This window comes from Clarias gariepinus, chromosome 7 (genome assembly GCF_024256425.1).
Source record: "Clarias gariepinus isolate MV-2021 ecotype Netherlands chromosome 7, CGAR_prim_01v2, whole genome shotgun sequence".
NCBI classification, from domain to species: Eukaryota; Metazoa; Chordata; class Actinopteri; order Siluriformes; family Clariidae; genus Clarias; species Clarias gariepinus.
The window spans coordinates 7,673,880-7,693,151 of NC_071106.1; the positions used below are offsets into that span (position 1 = coordinate 7,673,880).

The window sequence follows — 19,272 nt, forward strand, 5'->3', positions numbered from 1 at the left end:
AAACTAGACACTTCTGAGAAACCCAGGAGCGACAGAAACTAAGAATCAGGACAGAAGATGATGTTACAGCCCCTGGGCTATCGGGGGAGGGGCGTAACATGGGATATTTGTGATGTCACAAATGACTGGATTAAGGGAAACTCCTCAAATTGTTAATTGTTCCTCCTCTTGGTTTCTTGCTGACGTATTAGACAAACGAGACTTCTTCGGTCACTTTGAAGCGATGACTTCATGTTAACTCTATAACACACTGAATTCATCATACAACTCTCATGGTGTACCTCATACTCCAACTGCAATGTTCACCAGGAACCAGCCATGTGCCTGGACAAAACATTGGAGTGATGGTTTATATGTGTACTAGAATTGAAACGATTTATACCCCGAGGTGTGTAACTGAAGTAGGAAGCATTACCACGTGAGACCTCTCGATCTTCTCAATTCCTTTGAGCACACTTGAAGAATTTATACTTCCTTTAAACACAGGATAGTTTGGGGAAAGTACACCAAAACCTGGGGTAATAAAACCTGGAGACATGGCACAAGGTGAAACCTGAGGCTTTTCATGCTAATCTGCCCCTTTAACTGAAACCGTACATTATCCACCTCGGAGCAGATCTCCATGATCTCTACATCTGCTAAGCTTCAACAAAACATTTACTCCTCTATTCCTATCCTTCCTGCTTGAGTTCCATCTCTATACCATGTCCGAGTCCACACCATTGCACTCATTTGTCTCCCTTCATACCTCTCCACATGGATTCACTCTTCTCCACACACACTTCTCTGATAACTTCTGTACGTTTGTCTCTGTGTGTTACCAAGATATTTTCAGAACATTCCGGTCTAAGGTGGCCCGGAACGAAGCGGCAATGTGGAAAGCATCATTAAAGTCTCCCGCCGTTCCAGACTTCGACCCGGTTACATAATTCCACACGCAGGAGTCTCCGCGCACAGATCCAGCCTTCCACATTTTCAGCATTTTTTCCACGGGGACGAAGCTGTCGGAATTCGAGCAAGGAGCTGGAGCCGTGCCCTGACTGGAGCCGTTTCCCCAGGGATGTAGAAGCTCTCTGCTGTCCTTTTTCCCTTTCCAATTCTTTCCCCTGTCCTTCCCCCTCATTATTACTCCTTCTTATTCTCTAAAATAATATTTACTTTGTAGCAGCAACAAAAGAAGTCATTTTATCTGTCTCACTCTCTCTGTGTCAGAGAGACATTATAATATATGTAATAATATAGAAGTATTAATAGACAATTTCATGTATTATCTCGTCCATCTCTCTGTGTCTCACCCTCAATGTCAGAAACACAATACAATGCATTAATATAACCCCTGTCATACTCTACCTTTGTCAGAGACCCAATATAAGGTATAAAGATCTCTCTCTCTCTCTCTCTCTGTCTCACTCTCTCTCTTTCTGTCATGACCATTATAATGTATTAATTTCTCCCCCTGTCTCATTATGTTTCACTCTCTGTATCGGAAAGCATACAATATATTAATGTCTCCTCCACCAGCCTACATCACTCTCACTCATCTTACTCTGTCTCACTTTCTATGGCTGAGAGCACACAGTGCTCTCGTCATCTCATAATGTATTGATGAGATATTGATATATACACCATATCACACTGTCTCACTGTCTCGCTCACGTTATCTATGGCAGTGAACACACAATGCATTAATATCTCCACTTGTCTCACTCCTGCTCTCTGTATCAAAAACCCAATGTAATGTATTGATATCAACCCCTGTCTCATTCTCTCCGTCTCACCTTGTCTCATGTCTCATTCTCCCTGCCCTTATTCTCTCTGTCTCACCCTGTCTCCTTCTCTCTGTCTCACCCTGTCTCCTTCTCTCTGTCTCACCCTGTCTCCTTCTCTCTGTCTCACCCTGTCTCCTTCTCTCTGTCTCACCCTGTCTCCTTCTCTCTGTCTCACCCTGTCTCCTTCTCTCTGTCTCACCCTGTCTCCTTCTCTCTGTCTCACCCTGTCTCCTTCTCTCTGTCTCACCCTGTCTCCTTCTCCCTGTAATTGTTCTCTCCGTCTCACCCTGTCTCCTTCTCTCTGTCTGACCCTGTCTCATTCACTCCATCTCACCCTGTCTCATTCTCTCCGTCTCACCCTGTCTTATGTCTTATTCTCCCTGCCCTTATTCTCTCTGTCTCACCCTGTCTCCTTGTCGCTGTCTCACCCTGTCTCATTCTCTCTGTCTCACCCTGTCTCATTCTCCCTGCCCTTATTCTCTCCTCTCACCCTGTCTCTTCTCTCCGTCTCACCCTGTCTCATTCTCTCTGTCTAACACTGTCTTATTTTTTTCTCACACTGACCCATTCTCTCTGTATCATTCTCTCTGTCATTTCATACCAACCTCTTTCTCTCTCTCTCACACTCTCTCTATCAAACACATACCCGCACACACATACACACACACATACACACACACATACACACACACATACACACACACATACACACACATACACACACATACACACACATACACACACACATACACACACAGGGCGGTTATGTGGTTATGTTTGGGACTCCTGTGTGACCGGACTGAACCACATTCCTCATAGTTCCAGGATTCCTCAACTCCACCACTATGTTTTTTTTCTTGCATGTGTACAAGTGTTTGCCGAATTATAAAAACATACTATGTGTGTGTGTGTGTGTGTGTGTGTGTGTCTTTAGACCAAAAAATGAAAGAAATTACCTACAGGACTGCTGATTGATTGCTGTGCAGATAGGTGTGTGTGTGTGTGTGTGTGTGTATATGTGTGGGTGTGGCTATTTATTTGGAAATTAAAATACAATTTAATCACAGCATGAGAGTGTTATGAGTATCTACAACTCCACAGTACTGGATGTGAAGCAGTTCATTTTTGTATATTTTAATTAAACATGGGGTTTAAACCACAGACTCCTTACTGATGTGATGTGTTTACGGTTTACGGGGAATTCTGAAACTATCCCGGAGGAAATCAGATATCTAACAGAAAGTCCACCGGATGTGGAAGGTGTGAAACTCTACACACACAGAAACCATATCGATTACAGATACTGGAAAACTGGTTTCTGGGATGTTGTATACGAAAGTGTGCATCCATGCTCACATGATGGTTTAAAACCGGCGTGTGTGTGTGTGTGTTGCGTCTCACCACGCTAAGCTGACTCCAGGACGTCCGGATGGGTTTGTACTGCACCACGATGCGCTCGTCCGCTTTGGACTCTCTCGACTCGGCGTCCTCATCCGAGTCGTTGTGCAGAGCCTTCTCCTGGTAGTTCTGATACAGAACCTCGTCTTCTGAAAGTGAAGAAATAAATACGCACTCAGATATACAGGAGCGATTGCAAAATCTCTATTAGAGAACGTACCCTGGGTTTGTTGCCAGATTGTGTTTTATTCTTTCTTTCATGCAGTGTCCATTCGATTATTTGGAACGCTGCTGTTTTACTGTCCTTTAGAAGTCTTTTTGTAAAAACAAACGCTTTGCCAAACACAGCGTAACACGAGTGTATCAGGTACACCCTTAATGCTCGGTCCAGAATCAGCCCACAAACCACGAAAACATCCTCGCTTCGGTCAGAAACTGACACTGATGCAGGATAGAGGACAATCGACACGGAGCACTTGGTAAATAACGAGCTATAGGATGTGGTGAGGCGGTTTGGAAAAATGACGCCTCGTGGCTGAGGGTAAAAGAAACAAAGTGGCCGAGCACACTGAGCATGTTTGTGATGGAAATGCGGCCAGCGGCGTGAAGTGGTGATTGCAGGAATTCATAAAAATGAACGAATAAGGATCGGAATTGAAACAAGTGTGGAAGAGTCAACCTCAACTCTACACAGTGCTAACCACCAGCACGGCTGTACTGTACCTGAGACCCTCAGACTAGGGGTGACCGTAGTTTTACACTCCTCCTGGTACTGTTCAGCCAAAAGATAAGGAGAACAAACCATGGATTTGGTGAACAGTCCCATAAATCAGAAGTTTCTCTTTATATTTCCGCTTTAGCATCGCGTTAGCTAAACGTTCTGGGGTTGAAGTCCAGATAGTGTAAAATTGAAAACTAGTGCACTATGTAGGGTGTACAAGTTCTTGTCCCACACACCATGTAGTGCCCTTGATCAGGGGTTTTGGGACGCAGCCTGGTGTTAGAAGCGAGGTAGCTCTGCAGCTCGCGCTAGCCGTGAACAAATGGGTGATGAAGTCAAAGTGGACTCGCGAGCTCACTAGCGGTGAAGATCGAAAGATCGAAACTTAACACGGATGGTTCAGAAGCGGTTTTCTTGCTGAACGTTCTTCCATGTCTGGGTTTGAATGTGGGTTTTGGCAGGCAGCTTCTCTCTCTCCACTCTGAAGGAAGAGAAGATCAGAGGTCCACTGAAAAGACGTCATATCTACCTCTACCGTTATGACCTTATGAAACACTTCCCGATCTAATTCCCTCGTCCATATTCCCTTCTGTTAACGTCTCACTTTTACTATGTCTCTGAAACAGCTAATTCATGCACTGATCTCTGTTCTGTTGATGATGTGAACATGGCAGCGGTTTAAAACCCGACTATCTGATCCCAACCTGAATTGCTTACTGTCTCTGTCTGTCTGTCTCTTTAACTACGTCCTGACAAGCTGTGCAAATGTTAATGATTCATGAAAGATTATCTGCTCAGTGTGGATCACATTACTCATATACCATCTATGACATAACCAGTGAACATAGGTACAAGACATTATCGTTAATAACCTAGCGGCATGACTGAGCGTAACCGTCTTTCAAGTTCGAAATCATAACCTTGACGGCGATCGTGAGACGGCAGCAAAAACACGTACACGTCTTTCTTATCACGGACTTGAAATCGCAGCATGTGAAACCTGATCTTTTTTTTTTTGGTTTCAATTTTAAGTAATGATTCGGAACATCTTGGCGGTTTCTGGAAAAACAAAGGGAGTGCCATTGTGTTCATAGAAAATGGAGACAAACTATTCTTAGTTACTTGTAAGGATACAGCGTTCACCATGTACAAGCTAAACTTAATATAAATAGTATGGATTTATCCAAAGACTTCTTTTAGACGGTATAATAAACGCGCACCCAGCGACCAGCGAAAAATAAATGTGTGACCAGTTAACGATCCGTAGCAATATAGGTTTATTTTTATTATCAAACCAATGAAGCCTTCCAGCATGACCGCGGTTAACAAGTCCACAGCACAAAGTCCACCTAGATAAGCGTACACCGAAACGAAAGGAACCACACGTTCTCGTCGCACCTCACCTCCTTTCCTTTTCATCGGCTTAGTTTTTCTGCTACGTGAAACCATGCTGTAAATGTCCACATCTACGGTGTACAGTGCGTTTATAAGTGTGTGTTATGGGTCTTACCCTCGCTGTCAAATGTCCTTTGGGACTGCAGTCTTTTCTTCTTCTGTCCACTCTGCAAAAAATAGATAAGAATCATTATTGGTCTGTTCTGTTGTGTTAAAGGGCTAACGGCAAATCAACTCCAAATAAACATCTTATATGAGTTTAATTAAAAGAAATCAGTGTCGCTAAACATCCAAAAGCTGATATTCATTAGTTACAAGACTTGAAACACGTGACTCTATTCCTCTCCTGTTCACACTGCCCCGACAAATTCTGAAAAGCGGACATTAGTGGACACGGCTCGTTTCTCCCTGCGGTGACCCTTCCTACCCTTTGACCTCGGTGACCCCTTTATAGGACGTTTGCTTCTTTTCATGGAAGTGCCTAAGCTAATTTAAGAACACTGCAGTGCTTAGAGCGTCCTGAAAGCAATCATGTCCTCAAGTTCTCAAGGTGCTGTGGTGAGCATGGACACTGTTCCTACTCGAGATGCTACATTGGGACAGAAATCAGTGGCTGGTTCATGACATCATCCTGTATTTAATCTCTCATATTTATTGCTGCTGTTACTTCACCATATTTGGCAGACATGCGTGAGATATTAGATGTGCTCTTTTATCTCTTTAGATAAGAAAATCAGACTAAGAGTCTAAAGATCGTGACAAACAGAGGGACAACAGTCTGTGCCGAGAAGAGCCGGGGAAGACAAGAAAAGACGGAATATAATTATTGTAATTGAATGATCTCACCGCACTTAGAAAATGTTCTGAAACAAAAACAATCATCTATAATATGATTCATAGTCATGTTTCCAAAGTATCAGTATTGACTCGGGGTGTTCAAGTCAAAGCGGGACTTTTGATTGCGCAGAATAACAGAACACAGTCATGAGAATAAAATCTTCCTTTCCTGATCACAGCAAATAAACACGGAATACAGGCATGTCTCAGCTTATTACGAAGCATTCCAGCCAAATATCAACTAGGCCATAATTACCATCAGCCCTGTGTTCGGTGATCTGTAAAACAGCACTTGGAATCTAATTGCCTAAACAATGGCACAAGATCGTATTTCAGGTAGGCAGCGACTGTTTCGGCTTCAAGTGGATTTGAGTCTAACGACAAAATGTTCCTTGCGCTTCTGGTCATATGACATGGCCTGTTAAATTACATCCCGTACGTGCACCCATTAAATAAAACTAATTCCTTATCATCATTCTATCATGAGATACAGCTTTAAAATAAAACTTGAGACCTATAATGGTTCCCTAGTAGTCTGAGTAAAAGGTTTCCACTTCAATCCCTTTCCAGTCTAAGAAGGCCTGGGGCATATCTCCGTGAACTCAGGGCACAAGGGCAGGGTACACCCTGGATGCGATGCCAACTCATCGTAGGGCACAAGCCCACACTTGCTCACACCCTCATACAATCATACACCATGGGCAATTTGGAAACACCAATCAGCCTACACTTCATGTCTTTGGAATGTTGAAGGGAAACCCATCAAGCACAGGGGGAACATGCGAGCTCCGCGTACACACAAAGACCAAAAGACACAAGGTCTATCTTCGATTTGTCCCTCATGGAAAATGCTTTAAAGGTCTACGTTGGACCCCAAATCAGGAGGTTTTTTAATTCAAGACTCCAAAGCTTGCTGGCTGGTAAGCTAGCTAATAATCAGTTCTATCCTTTTAGATTTTGCATGTACTACCAACAATTGGGAAAATCATTAAAAAGTAAAATAATTTACCTAAAATTTGTCCATTTAGCTTCCACTTCAGAAATCAAGAACTAAAAGCTTTGTAGTTTAGACTGCGTCTAAATCGAGTATAATCGAGGTTTCCATTTCAAAAAAAGGTCCCAGGTAGAACCCCTTCGAAAAGATAGTACTGATAAGTGTGGGAAACCAAATTTAGCAGCAGCTACAAGATGCTCCTGATTCCAATAAAGCTGCACTCACCTTGCTTTTGGATGGCCGTGGACTCCGGGGTCCTTCTTTCATCTCTGTGACTCTTGGCAGGTTAGAAGGGACTTCCAGTTCTACACCGCTGACCACAGCCCGGCGATATGACGTGGACCTCAGGCCCCTCCTGAACAGCCCAGGAGCATCCTCACTATCTGCCTCTTCATCTTCCTTAGTGCTGGAGAAAAAGGATCCGCTCTCCACCATGCTGCGGACACGGAGGTTACGTTTGGAAGGGTCCATCAGCCCGCCAGACTGTCCGGTTTTGCCGGGTCGTTTGTCAGATGCCAGGTTGTGAGGAATGAGCTGCTGGGTGCCCAGCTTTAACGCAGCAGGGCTGTGGGTACTGAGGACCATGCGAGGCAGGGGCGACTTGGCGTCCGAACCCTGGGAGGTGATCGAGGACTGACGTGAAACTGGAGGTACGCCGCTGTCTTCAGATGGAGACAGGGATTGTTCGGTTGGTGTGCTGGGAATGGAGGAGGAGGAAGAAGAGCAAGAAGAAAGGGAACGAGTGCTGGACATGGAACTCTGAGATGAAGCTCGAAGAGCAACTGGAGAGGAGAGCTGTGGGGAATTCAATAAGGGGGAGGTAGGTTTCTGTGGGGTTTGAATAACTGATGCTGGGGACGAGTCTCCGAAAACAATCTGCTCGCTCTGGGAGACGAGGGTAACTGGGCTGGATAGTCGCTTTAGAGGATCATGATCTCTTTTGGTCTTAGTTTTGATCGAGCCATTTGCAGTTTTTGTAGACTGAGTGCTTTTTGAGACCTGGTTACTGGCCACAGAGTCTTCATTATTATTATTCTCTGATCTGAATCTAGCCAGGGAAAAGCGTCCACTGGATAGATGCCCAATACTAATGCTCCTTACAACGCGAGTCTTACGGGCAGGCTTGTTCAAAACATGTTTAATCACCATGGTTCCTTGTGTCGTAGTGATCGTCTCTGCAGGCTGCGTGAGAGTGAAAGAGCACTTGTCCTCCAAGGGGAAATCGGTCATGAGGACACCGTCAATCTGATAACTCAAAGGTCTCGGTTTGGGTTTCAGGTTGGCGTTCGAGACCTGGTCCGTGGCACGCTTTTTCCACAGAGGAGCGTTGAAGTTGCCGTTGCTGCAGTTGTTGTTGTTGTTGGAAAGATCAACCTCGTTGCTAAAATCCATCGCAAGGTATCCGCGCAAACATTGCAGCCTGAAGCAAAACCAAAACAAGATTAACTGCGGTGAACCAGAGTTTCCTGTTACTTTCCCTGGTCACTGATTAACCAAATGGAGCTCTCTGAAGTTGAGGGCTGAACAAGGCTCTTTAAAGAGATATTAAGTAAAAGGAAATTATACTGTCTCTGAGAGCTTATATAATAAAAATAAAGGGAAAAAGTATATTTTGAGCTTTGAACTTAAGGTACCAAACTGCAGTTTTCCATGTTGCCTGGGTGGTAGCATTAATTAAACAAGTTCTGTATACTTAGTAACCATCAGTCACATTTAAGAACTAAATTTAAGGTACGTAATCAGAGCTTAGGGACCACAGACCATTATTTCTGAAAGCGTATAAGAGTGATATGATCAAATGCTTTTTGTTTGTTTGTTTGTTGTCTATTTATTTAAAAACAAACTAGAATATCCTAAATAAACAAGTACAGTGTGCCTCCATTATTATAAAGCGTGCAAGAGTGATATGATCAAATGCTTTTTGTTTGTTTGTTTGTTGTTGTTTTTTTTCCTAAATAAACATGTACTAAAAGCAACAAGTACAGTGTGCCAGCATTATTTCCGAAAGCGTATAAGAGTGATATGATCAAATGCACCTTTTTTGTTGTTTGTTTGTTTGTTTATTTATTTAAAAACAAACTAGAGTATCCTAAATAAACATCTACTGAAAGCAACAAGTACAGTGTACCACCATTATTTCTGAAAGCGTGTAAGAGTGATATGATCAAATGCAACTTTTTTTGTTGTTTGTTTATTTTTTTATAAACAAACCAGGATATCGTAAATAGGCAGGTATTGAAAGCAACAAAGAAACGTACAATCTCAAACCAGTGTTTCTGAAAGCATACAGGAGTGATGTGATCAAATACTTGCCAATTATTTGTTGTTGATTGAATTATTAAATCACTTATTTAAAAAATAAATAAATAAATAACAATCCAGGATATTTCTAACAAGTGTGCATTGAAAGCAAACAAAGAAAAGTGCAGTGTGTCACCCTTACTTCTGAAAGTTTATAGATGTGATCGAATGCTCTTGATGTTGCTGTTGATGATGATTGTATCATTTATTTATTTATTTATTTACTGATTGATTTAAAAGCCAAACTAAACAAATACTGTATGTGTCAGCTCTTTCTGAACTCGAGACTTGATAAGTTCACAGCAGTTACTGTTCAACCAAGACAAAAATAAATTCCCTGAAGAAAGCTGTGCATGCATATATATATGTGTGTGTGTGTGTGTGTTTAGAAAGGTGTATGTGCCTGGCTTTTAGAATAAAGTCACATCAAAGGAATGCCAGCTTGAATCGCTTTTAAAGCTGGAAAGATTAAAGACTAGAGTTACACAAGGTGTATAAAGTGGAGCACACACTGTACTGGTGCGTGTTGGTGTTATGAAACAGAGGCACACACTCGGCCACAGTGTTACTCTCTTATATAATAAGATCTCTGCGGACTGAAACACACTGAAAGACTTTACCTCTGCGCGCGCGCTTTACCTGGACGCGTCAGCTCATGATCCGGTTCCCGCGCGCAGCTCCGGTTCTGTAAGCGCTGCTTCACACACACACACACACACACACACACACTGATCAGATCCCGGGTTCAACAGACTCCACCGCAGTGACTCCACATCCTCGCGCGCAGCCTCGCACACACTGAGTGACGGAGTTCTGTTGCACGCGAGCGCGAGATTGTCCCAAGTTTTGGTGACGTCACGCACACGCCCATCTTTCACTTTGATGTTGCAAAACATTCCTTTTAAGTTCCAGACCAATTGGAAATGATGAGGGGAAAAAAAGCTAAATAATTAAAATCCCCCTTTTTTGTTTTTACACATTTTATGCATATATTCCCGTACAGTATATTTTACTATATATATATATATATATATATATATATATATATATATATATATATAAATATATATATATATATATATATATATGTGTGTGTGTGTGTGTGTGTATTTAATCATAAACCATCCATTTCCATCTAGAAACTTCCATAGACCAACTGGTGACCAGTGTATTTATTCCCATTTTTACAACTGTGGTAGGACCTCACACACACTACAAGCAATTTGGCAACGCCAATTAGCCTAATCTGTATGTCTTTGGACTGTGGGAGGAAACCAGAGTACCCAGAGGAAACCCACCAAGCACAAGGAGAACATCGAACGAGGTGGGAATTGAACCCAGACCCTGGAGGTGCAAGGCAACAGTGCTATCTACTACGAAACCATGTCACCTTAATAACTCACTCACTCACTCATCTTTTATACCGCTTTATCCTGTATTCAGGGTCGAGGGGGCCTGGAGCCTATCCCAGGAGGCTTGGGGCACGAGGTGGGGTACACCATTGGCAGGGTGCCAATCCATCGCAGGGCGCACACACACACATACACATTCACACTCTCAAACACACACTACGGGCAATTTGGGAACGGCAGTTACCCTAATCTGCATTTCTTTGGATTGTGGGAGGAAACCAGAGTACCGGGAGAAAACCCACCAAGCACAGAGAGAACATGCAAACTCCATGCACACAGAGACGGGAATCAAGTCTGGCCGGGAATCAAACCCAGATCCTGGAGGTGCAAGGCAACCACTACACCACCGTGCCACCAACTAAATAACTCATTGCACAATTTTCTGTAGTCTAACCACTAATATTATTCTTCATTCATCGATATCTGCACATATTTATTTAATTCCCTTATATATATATATTGACACTCCCATGTCTCCCATCCAATAGTTTTACTCATCGTCTATACCACATAATCCTCTACAAGGGTTCAATCACCACATCGGGTCTGTGTGCATGGTGTTTTCATGTTCTCTCCATGCTCGGTGGGTTTCCTCTGGGTACTCTGGTTTCCTCCCACAGTCCAAAGACATGCAGGGTAGGCTATTTTGTGTTCCCAAATTGCCTGTAGTGTGTGAATGAGTGTGTGTGTGCTCTGTCCATTGTGTACCACACCTCTTACTTGTAGTCTCCTGGGATAGGCTCCAGGATTCCCATGACCATAAATAGGATAAGCAGTATAGAGAATGAATAAATGAACAATAGCTAATTAAAAGTGAATTCCCCATATTCTGCTATTTCACTATTATTATTAACGAGGCTGCGTCACAGCTGAAGGGTTCGATCCTGAGCTCGGGTTACACTCTGCGCACATGTACTTCCCTGTCAAAGTAGGTTTCCTTAAGGGTTGTTTTTGTCTGATTTTGATCTTCATGGTTTTATTTTTGGTTTATAAACATTATTATGTAATAACTTCAAAGCTCTTGATTTTGCAACATGCATTACATCTTTCCTCCTCTAGGTGGCAGAAAAAAAGAACTTTACTGCAAAGTTCTACTCTGACTGCTGGATAAAATGCCTATTTACAGTCTCAAAATGCATCTTTTGGAGCTCTAAATTCTTTTATATGAACAAATTAATAAGTCTAGGTTCAATAAACCAAAATGCAACTATGCAGCTCCAGCATATAACCAGCTCCATTGATGCAGTAAATAAAGTTGGTTCTAAAGCTAAATAATTCCAGACTTCCAGATCATTTTATAATTTAATATTTGCAACAGAAAACAAAGAAATAAAAATGTAATTAATAAAATTCCCACATGGAGAAAGTAGAAATGCAAGTGAGTAAGCAAAATAAATGTATTTAATAAAGGTTCAAATTTCTTATTTGGTATCAGAAAACATGACTCACTATATAACAGACAGTAATTAGGAATCTTAACCACATTTCAAAGCTTCTGATGGAGGAATTAAATGTTTTTGGCTCCATCTTGTGTCCAAGTGAGAGACTGAGACAGTGAGACAGTGAGACAGTGCAAAGTAAGTTTGACACAAGACATCTGAAAGCTCTTAACCAGTCAGAGTGTGAGTGTATGTGTGTGTGTGTTTTTTCTTCTTCTTAATTTTAATCCTTATTTATAAAAATAACCATTTTAAAGTGATGTCTAATCCATTTTAATTTAAATATTATACAATGTAATATTGTGCATGAATGTATTTTTTGCTCTGACACTGAAACAAATACAAAAACAGCATTATCTCATCTCATCCCATCTTATCTCGTTGCCTATACCAGTTTATCCTGTACACAGGGTTGCAGGGGGCCTGGATCCTATCCCAGGGGAATTAGGGCATGAGGCAGGGTACACCCTGGACGGGGTGCCAGTCTATCACAGGGCACACACACATGCATTGGAGGCGAAGGTGAAAGTGCTAACCAATATGCCACCGTGCCACCCGCCCAGTTAAACCACCATTTAATGTCGTTTTATTTAAATTATTAAGGTTAAACCATCAACTTAAGTTTAATGCAACTTCGCCTCAGTTACAAAATGCCTAAATGTAAATGTAAGAGAAAAGAAACAATAAAAATATATATTTTTTTTAAATAAAGGATAAAATTTCTTATATGGAATTGGAAAACATGAACTACTGTGCTGATGGAATGAAATGTTTTTGGCTCCATCTTGTGTCCAAATAAGAGACAGAGACAGCGCACAGTGTCTTTCACTCCAAAGTAAGTTTGACACAATACTGTATGTCTACAAGACATTTTACCTTTAATATGATTTTAAAAAAATAACCAGGTTAAAGTGATGTCTAATCTGTTTTTTTGTGTAATAATAATACATGATGGCATAATGTAATATAATTGTGTGTATACAGTGTATATATACACTCACCTAAGGGATTATTAGGAACACCATACTAATGCCATACTTTCGCCTTCAGAACTGCCTTAATTCTACGTGGCATTGATTCAACAAGGTGCTGAAAGCATTCTTTAGAAATGTTGGCCCATATTGATAGGATAGCATCCTGCAGTTGATGGAGATTTGTGGGGTTCACATCCAGGGCATGAAGCTCCCGTTCCACCACATCCCAAAGATGCTCTATTGGACCTGGTGACTGTGGGGGCCATTTTAGTACAGTGAACTCATTGTCATGTTCAAGAAACCAATTTTTGATTTTTAAAAATGATTCGAGCTTTGTGACATGGTGCATTATCCTGCTGGAAGTAGCCATCAGAGGATGGGTACATGGTGATGGACATGGTCAGAAACAATGCTCAGGTAGCCTGTGGCATTTAAACCATGCCCAATTGGCACTAAGGGGCCTAAAGTGTGCCAAGAAAACATCCCCCACACCATTACACCACCACCACCAGCCTGCACAGTGGTAACAAGGCATGATGGGTCCATGTTCTCATTCTGTTTATGCCAAATTCTGACTCTACCATTTGAATGTCTCAACAGAAATCGAGACTCATCAGACCAGGCAACATTATTCCAGTCTTCAACCGTCCAATTTTGGTGAGCTTGTGCAAATTGTAGCCTCTTTTTCCTATGTCCCACAGGTGCTCAATAGGACTCAGGTCTGGTGACATACAGTACAGTATGCAGCCACTGACAAACACATGACCATGATGAATAGGACATGTGACTCTGCATGGGTAAAGATGTACAGCTGTTATCACTTAGGGTGTACTTACTTTTGTTGCCTGATATTTTGACAATAATGTCTGTATGTTGTTATTTTCAGAGAACAGTGAATCTATACTGTTATACAGTACAAGCTGCACATTGATGACTGATGATTGATGCGTACACCCTTCATCATGAAGACTACTACTACTGGTTACTTAGAGGTTAGCACTGTGGCCTCTCACCTTAACCTTCAGAGTTGAGGGTTCGATTCCCGTCTGAGTGTGTGAAGTTTGCTTGTTCTCCACGCACGTGCTTGTTGGGTTTCCCCCATGACATGCAGACTAGGCTCATTGGTGTTTCCATATTGGCCATAGTGTGTGAGTGAATGTGATGTGTCCATATGGACACCCTGTTCCGGATAAACCCGGCCTCATGCCCAAAGTCTCCTGGGATGGGCTCAAGTGCTATTGTGTAATAATAATAATGTGGCGTGGGCGGGGCGGCGGCTGACGACCAGCATGCCTTGCGGGGATGTCGGTGTATTCACCATGATGGGGAAAGGTGTTTGGGTTAGTGACTTCGGCCCTGTGAAATGGACTCTAGTTCAGGCTGACGCTGAATTAGAGGTAGGCTCCTGAGTGAAGGTGCTGCTCATGCCATACCGGCTGTATGATAAATAAAGTACTCCCAGCCATTGCATTGGGCAGCAAATAAGCTCGCTCGTCTCTCCAGCATTCTTCCAGGCGTAAAAACGCTACATTGGTGTCAGAAGTGGGATGGAGAGTAACGGGTTCGAGCGCACAACGGAAGACCTACTGAAAATCCAAGCGGGCCGCCGAGTAGCGGAGCGACTACTCGCGAAGAAGCGCTTTCCCGACGGCGCTAAAGCGAGCACACCACGTCAACCAACGCGGAGCGGCGAGGTGAAAATCCCGGCGCTGGATCTCGGGGCGGAGGCTGGCGCAGCGCAAGCGCCGGAGCAAGAGACAGGTAAGGGCGTGTCGCACAGCGCGAGTCCAGGTGGGTGGACGAACTTATTCACACGGGTTCATTGTGGGGGACGTCGAGGAGGACTGCGTTTTGGGGTTGGACATTTTGGAGAGATGGGGTGCGGTGCTAAACTTGTCCAGCGCAACTCTTCGTGGTAACTTCGGGGTAGCCAGGTTGCTTGGACCCAAACCACAGCCGGACAGGTTAGCAGCACACACCCAGGGGGCGGAACTTCCAAAAGCAGACCGAGCGGGAAATCTGCGCGCTAACACCGGCGTTTTACCTCGCCGGCCGGGCAGCAAAGCGCGTGGCCGGTACTGCGAGCAAGTGGAGCGCCGTCACGACGTAGAAACCTCGACGCAGGACGTTCCCCCCGTGCAGTCCTCCAGGCCCTCCCGTGGTGATCAGCCGTCCAAGCCAGCATGCAGCCGCGTTACTGCGTCACCCGCAGTCGCTCCGCTGGTCTCACAGAACTGTGAACCGCTCATCGCCAGGCAGAAGGGCCCCACCCAGCGCTCGCGGGCACCGCTGCAAGACTTTCGGGTAGGGGAAACCATGGAGCGAATGGGCGTGGACACTCACAGCCAGGGGCGAAATTTTGCTGCTGGCGAGCAGGTGTGGGTGTGTTCCTCTGGAAGGAGAAGGAGGGGGCTCTCGGCCGGGCGTGTGTCTCACTGGGTCGGCCCCTGTACGGTAATAGCTCGGCTCTCCGATGTCATCTACCGGGTGCGGTTGGCTGGGCGGGCACGAGTTTTGCTCCACCGGGACCGTCTTGCGCCTTGCCAGCCGCACGCCGGGGAAACATTGAACTTTGTGGAGGCCGGACCGCCTCAGGACTACGTTCACGTTTATCCCTCACCTGCCAAAGGACGCCGGCGTTTCCACCGCCAGCGCCGACCGCCTCCACGCCTTCGAAACCAAGTTCGTCGTGGTGACCGGGGACGGTCACAGCTCGGGTGGGGGCAGTGTGGCGTGGGCGGGGCGGCGGCTGACGACCAGCATGCCTTGCGGGGATGTCGGTGTGTTCACCATGATGGGGAAAGGTGTTTGGGTTAGTGACTTCGGCCCTGTTGTGTGTGTGTTGAGGTGTGTGACGTGTGAAATGGGCTCTAGTTCAGGCTGACGCTGAATTAGAGGTAGGCTCCTGAGTGAAGGTGCTGCTCATGCCATACCGGCTGTATGCTAAATAAAGTACTCCCAGCCATTGCATTGGGCAGCAAATAAGCTCGCTCGTCTCTCCAGCATTCTTTCAGGCGTAAAAACGCTACAATATTAATAATATGATAAAAAAAACAATGTCATGGTCCTTATTACAGTATCTGCTTTTAAAAGAAAATTTCTACGATAGCATTGTTGAATTATCTCGTATCTTGGTGCATCTCCAGTGTAGCACTTATTGTCTTAAAAGAGAAGGTTACCACCATGCTAAAATGCTTCAATTCCAAACTTCAACTGCAAATTAACTATCAGCATCACCCACCAACAAATACAGCTACAGGCAAGAACCTTTAATACCAACCCAAGAAAAAGCTTCAAGATAGGTACAACACTTCCATGAATCAATCAAATGTTTAGAAAAGGTACTGCAGTGTTCTACAAAGGTTACAGTATTTATCAGTCCTGCTTGGCATTGAAGCCTCATACTGTAGAATATGGTGTAGTTGCACTTTTAGACCACATGGTGTCGCCAAATGCCAGTTTTTAAACTACACTGACTGTACAATGTAGGTAAATTACCTGGAAAAGTAAAAGTACAATATATTTGTTAGTGAAGGTTTAAGGAGTAATAGGAGGGAGAAGTGTGTGTCTTTAAGAGGGAGGTATTTGTGACAGGTTTAAATAATAAGTTTGAGAATAATTACTGAGACGGCATGTCTGGAGTACAAAAAAAAAAATAATAATAAAACTTTGAAAAGTCAAAAACTATTTTCGTTAACTCCACATGGCATCAGCAGCTATTTATTTATTTATTTGTTTGTTCTGATGTTTGCTAACACCTAATGCAATTTATTTTTTTACAGTAGGCTCTGTTTTTTTCTCTCACAGCGATTCAAGATACAAGTTTGTTTCCAATAACAATTATTTTTTTATTCATCCTTTTAAGATGAACAGATCATTAGTTACAATGTTGCTGCAGAACCTTTAAATAACCCAGTGGGAACGCTAGCGAATGCTCAGGAAATGTTTCCTGTTAACTGAGTGAATGTTTAGCTACAAACCTGATGAGCCAATGAAAGCAAAGCTGCAGGGCTCCAAGAAAATCAATCCATGGTGGATGCTTACAAACATCACAACGTGCCAGATTTACACATAACAGTACAGACAAATACACAACGCATGGCCATGTCAGAAACAACACAAAGCACGAGCACATTATACATTACATTAGTGCGCAGCCATGGGCTCTTTCTTGGTTATGCAGATTAGAGAGAAAAGATTTTGGTCGTGTAAGACGACCAACACCAAAAGTCATTACTGAAGATCTGGTTGTCGCTTAAGGCAGATATTTATGGAAAATATGGAGCTACATTAGTCTCACCAGTGTGAAAAACGTTCTTTATTTTGGTTTATTTAACTTACTTTTAGGGGAAAAAGTGACAAGTTAAACTAATCACAGTGTTCCGCCCATGTTAGTAAGGAACATGTAAAGCAATCTCAGATCACCGCGTAGATCAGCAGATTACAAACGAGGCTTTATAATAAAATAAATAAATAAATAAATAAATAAATAAATAAATAATAATAATAATAATAATAATGCAAAAAGTAAAAAAAAGGCCTAAAATACTTTCACCCTCAATTCACTCGCTTTCTTCCACTCACCATTTACACATCTGCTTTTGCTTTTAGATGTTGTTTTTATTATGTTAGATTTTTTTTTTTTTATTATGTGGTCATTTGTTTTCTGTTAGTTTAACAACTAAAAACGCAATCTTTTTGTGTCAATTTGTTTTCATGGTAAGTTAATATTGCTGTTGTTGTTTATTTGCCTTTTGTTTGTTTGTTTATAACTTTAAGGTTAGTTTTAGCAACTTCGACAAGACAATTTCTACTTCTACTCTGGATAAAAATACAGTAAGTATGATGTCTTTCTATAATAATAATCATAATAATAATAATAATGATGATGATTTATTTGTTATATTGTATATACTTTTATATTAGTTCAACAAGCAATGAGCCAGCTTTTTTCATCATTTCTTTTTAAATGGTATTATTTCTTTTGTCTAGATTTCGTTTAGCCTGGATTTATTTTTTTATTTTTTTCGTTTAATTTTTTTAATTATCTTTATTTTATTGTTGATTTCTTGTTTGTAATGTTAGTTTTAACAATTATGACTCTTTTTAGTTAGTAACAATCTAGATGTTTTATTCTAGTTTTATTACTTTGGTTTTTAAATTCATGCGAGGTGATCAGGGCCCAAGCACTATGACAGCAGCTCTATGACATCATAGTGTGTGAGGGCCCTGTTGTTGTTGTTCTTCTGTTGTTTTTGGGGGGGGTTTATCATCCTCAAAAAGTCCTGGGCCCTGGGCATTTTACACCAGATTTTGCTGCATAGCTCATACACACTCGCACACGGAAACCCGGTACACACTTAGATGTAATTGAGCTGAACAACTTTTGCTATGCATGTCATGGGCTCTACTCAACAGGAAATCAGTTATTTCTAGGTTGTTTGCAAAACACAGCCAATAGATTTTGATAAACTCCTCCTAGGGGATTTACACAATCACCACTAAACCAAGCCAATATGATCTCAAGACACTGAGGAGCCGAAATTGCGAAGTGATTTTTAATACCCCAAATACGTAAGTCCTGGCGATGCCTTAAGCTTGAAAAGCCACTGAAAAGTGCCTAATAATTTCCTGAGTGACATCATATTGAGTGACATCATACTGAGTGACATCACATAGCGCGACATCACAGTGTAATGCATTTATTCTAACATTTTTGTTTGTTTGTTTGTAGTTTTCATGTTAGTTCCAACAACTTATCTTTTTTATTTGACCTGTTATTTTATAATCAATTCTATATTTTTGTTTAACTTACTATGACTTTGTTTACCTGTTTTATTTTATATTAGTTTGTTATTATTTGGTGGTTCACTTTTATACATTTTAGTATTCCATATGCAAATATTATCTCTTTTCGTTATTGGAAAGCCAATCCTTCTGGTTTGTGTTTATTTTTTAATTACTTTTTGTTTTCATGTTAGATTCATAATATTATTGTTGCTATTTTTCTCTCTCTTTATTTTCTCTCTTTT

At 42.3% G+C, this 19,272-nt stretch overlaps 1 protein-coding gene across 2 annotated transcripts in view; it reads right to left on the bottom strand.

Moving 5' to 3' along the window:
* Positions 1–10,196, bottom strand: part of LOC128527589 (rho guanine nucleotide exchange factor 26-like) — a 48,602-nt gene extending 38,406 nt beyond the window's left edge. The window contains exons 1-4 of one of the 2 annotated variants that reach the window (XM_053500048.1): positions 10,055–10,196; positions 7,340–8,534; positions 5,399–5,450; positions 3,171–3,316 (exon numbers count right to left, since the gene is read on the bottom strand). In XM_053500048.1, coding sequence (XP_053356023.1) covers positions 3,171–3,316; positions 5,399–5,450; positions 7,340–8,506 — 1,365 coding nt within the window. In that variant the 5' untranslated portion in view covers positions 8,507–8,534; positions 10,055–10,196. Of the gene's footprint in view, positions 1–3,170; positions 3,317–5,398; positions 5,451–7,339; positions 8,535–10,035 lie in introns of both variants that reach the window. The other variant, XM_053500047.1, reaches the window with a different exon arrangement.
* Positions 10,197–19,272: the final 9,076 nt, after the last annotated feature.